This window comes from Myotis davidii, unplaced genomic scaffold (assembly GCF_000327345.1).
Source record: "Myotis davidii unplaced genomic scaffold, ASM32734v1 scaffold88, whole genome shotgun sequence".
Lineage (NCBI taxonomy): Eukaryota > Metazoa > Chordata > Mammalia > Chiroptera > Vespertilionidae > Myotis > Myotis davidii.
In genome coordinates, this window is record NW_006300377.1 from 3,212,705 (window position 1) to 3,218,791 (window position 6,087).

A 6,087-nucleotide genomic window follows, 5' to 3' on the forward strand; every position below is an offset into this window, starting at 1 on the left:
CTAAAAAGGAAGGAACTCTTACCATTTGCAACGGCATGGATGGAACTGAAGAGCATTATGCTAAGTGAAGTAAGCCAGTCAATGAAGGAAAAATACCACATGATCTCACTCATTCATGGATAATAGAGACCATTATAAACTTTTGAACAATAATAGATACAGAGGCAGAGCTGCCTCAAACAGATTGTCAAGCTGCAGTGGGAAGGCCGGGGAGGGTTGGGGGGCAGGAGGTAGGGGGGTAAAAAAAAAAGAGTTGCTATCAGGAGTTTGTGCTAAGAGGCCTGATGAAAGAGCTCCTGCCTCCTCCTCTCCCTCCTGCCTGCCTGTTCTTTTGGGTATGGGGGTCGTGATATTTTGAATCAGTCCTGCTTGTGTCCCATTAATCACTTATTTTTTTTCTCAGGAGGATCTGTATCAGAATCTTGAGATCTGAGCTCCTGTATATTAGTGCTACACCCTTAGCCCATTCCTCACAATTTATAAATTCCTTTTCCTACATTTTCAATGCCATTAGAGGCCAGCTGTCTTCAATTAAATAAAAACACTTTTGAAGTAATTTAACACTGAAAGACTGATTAAACCCATGCTATCTTAAAATAAAATAAAAAAAGTTGAGCTCTTCCTAAAGCCTTTTCCACATTCATTATATTAATACTAGAGGCCCAGTGCATGAAAATTCATGCACACAGGGGATACCTCAGCCCAGCCTGTGCCCTTTCACAGTCTGGGACCCTTGGAGGATGCCCACCTGCTGGCTTAGGCCTGCTCCCCGAGAACAGATGATCTAAAAGGAATAATCATATTCTTGGGTAAGGATTTTTTAAAAAGGTAATGGTCACATGAAAATTCACTGCCAGTGGAGCTGAGGGTACTGAGGGACTCTGGTGGCAGGTGTGCGGAGCAGCCGGACCCACCTGGGAGCAGACCTGACTGTGCCACATGCCTGCCACCCCTGGCGGGGCTGAGGGAACTGGGTGCTATCATCTTGTGGCTGTGGGTGCCGCCATTTGTGAGGGCGTGGCGGTCATTTAGCATGTTACCTCTATTATATAGGACTAGTGGCCCAGTGCAAGAAAGTCATGCACATTAAAAGGGAATTAATTAGAGGAAATATTTTAATATTGCTATTTGCCCTTTCTCTCTAATAGAAGTGTCAGAGATTGAGCGAGACCCAGACCCAGCCAGCCCCCTCACCCCCCCCGAATTGGGCGAGAACCAGACCTGGCCGACCCCACCCCCATCAAGACCCAGACCCAGCTGGCCCCACCTCCATTGAGTGAGACCCAGACCTGGACAGCCCCACCCCTGTCAAGCCCCGCTGGGCGGGAGACGCAGTGATTCAGAAGCCTGCCTTTATTTTCTCAGTCACCTGGTGTCCACATTTAGTCTCTTGGACATTTAGTAGGTATTTTCTGGGAGTTAGGTTGGCTTTGGATGATTATCAATTTGTTACTTTAGCTAGTCATAGCCTTTTTTCAGTTATGTGTACAAGCAGACATATGATTATCCATCTCTTTAATACTTTGATTCTTCTGCGTATTTTCTATATTACTTCTAAAATATACTTTATGTTATAATCACAGAGGCAGGGCTAGGGTGAAGAAAGAGGCACATAGGACATAAAATTTAAGGAGACACTCACTCTCAAGGGTTGGGTAAGCCAACCTTGCACTTGAATGACTCTGAAGAGTAAGCACTTCCTTAAATTTTGTGCCCCAGGCACCTCTCTTGCCTCATCCTGGTTCTGGCCCTATATAACCCTGACCAAGGTTGGTTATAGACACCTATATAACAAGACCTTAACGTGAACTCTTTCTAACAACTTTCATTTAGAGAATGCTTTGACTTTACTTCATCTAAGAATACAGAAGTGAAAATCAATGCTATGCCTTTAGTAATTCAGCAGCCCAAAAGTTCCTCCATAAGCAGCATTAGCCAGAATTTTGGACCATTTATCTAGGTTAACCACAGTAGGTCATTGTTTTACCTATCATGACATAGCTTGACATGATTAAAATTTTGGTATGCTTGACTACTGGTCTGACTGATACCATGATATGCAAAACCACCTGACTCTGGAAACAGTTGGTTAGAACATGATAAACCTGTAATCTGCAAAAGGTCAAGCATCTCTTTGTATTGCTGCCAGTTCAGTGGGGGACATATTCTAGCTTATTTAGCTATCTGCTCTTCTGGTCTCTTAGTCTTCACATTGTTCCTGAGAAACATCTTGGTGTGCGCTCCCTCTCTCCCCTTCCTCCATACACTGCCACCAGAATAGCTCTTTTGATTTGTTTGTTTTAAGAACTGGATGGAATTCTCTGTAAAAGGTCTACTTGGAAGGGATTTATTTAGAGAGGAACCAGCAATGCATGTGGAACAGTACTCTACAAGCTAAAATATCCTGAGCCAAAAACACTCTTTTGCATTTTCTGTTCCTCTTACTAGATAGCTTTCCCACCCTCTTAAAAACAAGTTTTCACAATAGCCAAATGTTGGTGTTCAGGATTCTTTACAGAGTAGTAGTTTGTTTTTATTTCATCTTTAAATATTTTCATTCTTTGTTTTTAGATGCCAGTGAGAGCAGGTGCAAGCAGGTGAAGACACAATTTGGAGTTGGCCTGAGATCTGGGGGAGAAAATTACCTCCGCCTTCTTGAAGGAACCTCTTCTCTCCAATCATGTTGGGCTGCCTGCTGCCAGGACTCTGCATGTCATGCCCTTTGGTGGTTAGAAGGGATGTGCATTCAGGCAGACTGCAACAGTCCCCAGAGCTGCCAGACTTTTAGGACAGACTCTTCCAATTCCGTGCTGGTGTTTTTAAAGAAATTCCAAGCTGCAGATGACTTTCTACCTGAAGATGTTGCAACTCATATTCTGGGGCTAGGTTGGAGCAGGGCATCTCAGAGGAGGCAGAGCCTTCCCAGAGCTCCACTCAGACCTGCTGTATCTTCCAGTGACCAACAGAACTTAATCAGGAAGCTTCAGAAGAGAGAGAGTCCCAGTGAAGAAGTTATACCTATAGTGACACAGCGTTCTGAAGTGAATGACTCCAAGGAACTAGGTGATCTGAAAACCAATGGCTCCGAAGAGGTAAGCATATTATGAATAAGGAGCAGAGAATCTGTTAAATCTGTTTTTACATTTGGCACACATAGGTTATGAGACCTGGTGCTTGTGGCCAGTGCTCCTAGGCTGAGGAGTGTATGTATAAAGCTGCTTAGTGCCATCTTTGTGGGTGCTTCCCAGATGAACAAGGGTAATTTGACCTTAGAGATATTCACTCCATGCAAGTCTGACATTGTTTCGATAAAAGCAGAAAGTTGCTCATTATCTAGTCTAAACTGGTTGTTGGCTGCAGATAAGTGCCATTGTGTGGGTGTTAGACTCCACCAACGATTCTGCAGTGATTTCTGCCAGATTGCAAAACACTTGATTGATGTGGTTGCAGTCAAGTTCTCCTCCTCCTTTCCCCCCATCTCCTGCCTGTAAATATATTCCTTATGAGGTCGTTTCTATTCCAGTCTGAAGTAACCAGGGCTGGTAGTGCAGATTAAGACCTGACCTGCTGGGCTAGGGAGCTGGATGTGGCTGTTAGCCAAGAGGTTTCTACAGTGAATTCTCACAAGCTTTGTATGCCAGAGGAGATAATACCACCAGTAGAGTTAATTCCGCTTATTATGTTTCTTCACTGTTGATCTTCCTGGGCAAATTATTAAAAGGAATGACTCACTCCATGCTCAGTCTCCTTTGATTCCTGTGACTTATTTTTGTATTTGTTTTGTCCTAGTTGTCTCTATCAAGTTGAAGCCCGAGTGGGGAGGCAGTACTGCATGCCTGGCACTGTGTGTGCTAATCATTTTACCATGTCATTTTATTTAATTTTCATAGCAATATTTCCAGATAGGTGTTACTAACCCTGCTTTAGTGTTTCAAAGTTTGTCAGGTGAGGAAACTGAGTCCTAAAGTTAAACAGTTTGATCATGCAGCTAATGAATAGCAAACATAGAATTGGAACCCAGATTTAATATTAAGAAAAGAACTTTCAGTGCAGTATTAGAGATATAGACTTAGGCTTAATATGCCTGTAAACATTTATAGACACTTATTATCAATGTCAGGCACTTTTCTAAGTTCTGGAGATGTATAGGTAAACAAGATATGATCTGTTCCCTTAGGAAGTTTACAGTCTAGTGGAGACTCAGACATGAAAATAGATATTTACAATAGTGTATAATTATTGCATTAGTAGAGTTATATACACAATACAATAGGATCACAAAAGAGGAAGTGACCCACTTGAACAGGGAGGTGGTGTGTATGTTCAGAGAACACTTTATAGAGATGTTTAACTTATTTCTCATAGGAAAGTAGGCTTTCACTAAGGGATTAAAGATATTACAAGTATTCTGGACAGAGACACCATGTATGCAAGGCTCAATCTATCAGCAAATATTTATTGCACATTTACTAGAACAGGGTACTATACTAAGCTAGGCACTAGGAATATTATAGTAAATAAGATAAATGTGATTTCTGTCTGAGTAGAGCTTATACTCTGGCAAGGAAGACAGACATTACATCTATAATAATTAGATAATTATAAGTTTGATGTAGGTTGTGAAAGGATAAGTGCAGATTCTTTAAGAGCATCTAGAAGGGACCTAATCAAGACTAAGGGGTAAGGTTAGGCCACTTTAAGAAAGGAAAGTTTAATCTGAGACTTGAAGTAGAAGTAGGAGCTAAGGAAAGAAACAGGCCAAAGGTATTTCAGGCAGAGGGGATAACAATTTCAAAGTTTGTCATGTGGCAAGATTAAGAAGTTGAGAGACACTGGTCTTGTTTGTCCAACAGAGCAAGAAAGCTAGTGGTGCAAGAAAAGACTTGAGAGGTGTGCAGAGCCTCAAGGCCTTCTTAAAATATTGGTCTTTATTTAAGGAGGGAATGGCATGATCAGATAAGTTTCTATGTGTTGAATAGACTGGAGAAGAGCAAGAATGTACATGGAGCTCTTCAAGCAAGGGAACCATTGCATTAAAAAAGGAGGTTGAAGATACAGGAAAGGGGATAAACAACAAATAATCCCTCAGAGCTATGGTCCTCAGACTTCAGTGTGCATCAGAATCACCTAAAGACTTGTTAAACATTGCTGGGCCCCACTTGAGAGTTTGTGATTTAGTAGGCCTAGAGCGAGGCCTAAGAATTTGCATTTGTAAAATGCTGGAGAATGCTGAAACTACTGGTCTCAGAACCATATTTCAGGAACCATTGTCTTCTAGGACAGGGGGGTTAGAATCCAGAGAATGGAACACAAGATTAGCTTTAAGGAGGAGAAAAGACATCCCCTTCATTGTGATAGGAAAGAAGAAATGTATGGATATAAATGCAGCTAAGGTAGATTTTGAGGTTTGGTAGAGAACATTGTGGTGGTTTTAATCTTGTTCCTGTTTTTTTCTGAAGTGGGATAGTTACTGAGAGCAGAAGCAGATAGCTGGGGTGGGGATAGGTGGGTTGAGGCAGGTATATCAGAAGTTTAGAGAGAGTGGTAAAGGTCTGAAATAGCCATTGTGAAGTATAGGAGATGGCAGAATAGGTAAGGAAATAGAAAGATTGCTGGACAGCATTGAAGATGGAGACCATGAATTTACAAGAGTGGTACTGATAGTTTGATTCATCCAAGATTGGAACTTTGCCAGTCTTGTGTAAAAGGAAACTGGGGCATGGAAATTGAGGTTATTGTCAAGAGAGTGGATGAAGAGACAGTGTAAGAAGATAGGAAAAGAAGCAAATATAGGTGCTGACAGAGATATGATAGAAGAGATATACCTGATATTCAAAGGTTTTGCTGATAAAAAGCAGACATATGGGGCACAGGTAAATATGAGTCCTGTAAGGATAGGAGGTAGTAGTCAGGGATATTTGAAGTTAAGATTTAGGACGTGGAGAAGTGCTTACAGGATCTAGGGCAGGGGTGGGCAAACTTTTTGACTCGAGGGCCACAATGGGTTCTTAAACTGGACCGGAGGGCCGGAACAAAAGCATGGATGGAGTGTTTGTGTGAACTAATATAAATTCAAAGAAAACATAC

At 41.8% G+C, this 6,087-nt stretch overlaps 1 protein-coding gene across 5 annotated transcripts in view; it reads left to right on the forward strand.

Annotated features, from left to right (window-relative positions):
- KIAA0319L (KIAA0319 like) overlaps positions 1 to 6,087 on the forward strand; it is a 119,056-nt gene that overhangs the window by 41,203 nt on the left and 71,766 nt on the right. For all 5 annotated transcript variants that reach the window (XM_015572836.1, XM_015572837.1, XM_006777316.2 and 2 more), the window contains exon 3: positions 2,572 to 3,092. In XM_015572836.1, coding sequence (XP_015428322.1) covers positions 2,572 to 3,092 — 521 coding nt within the window. The remainder of the gene's footprint in view (positions 1 to 2,571; positions 3,093 to 6,087) is intronic.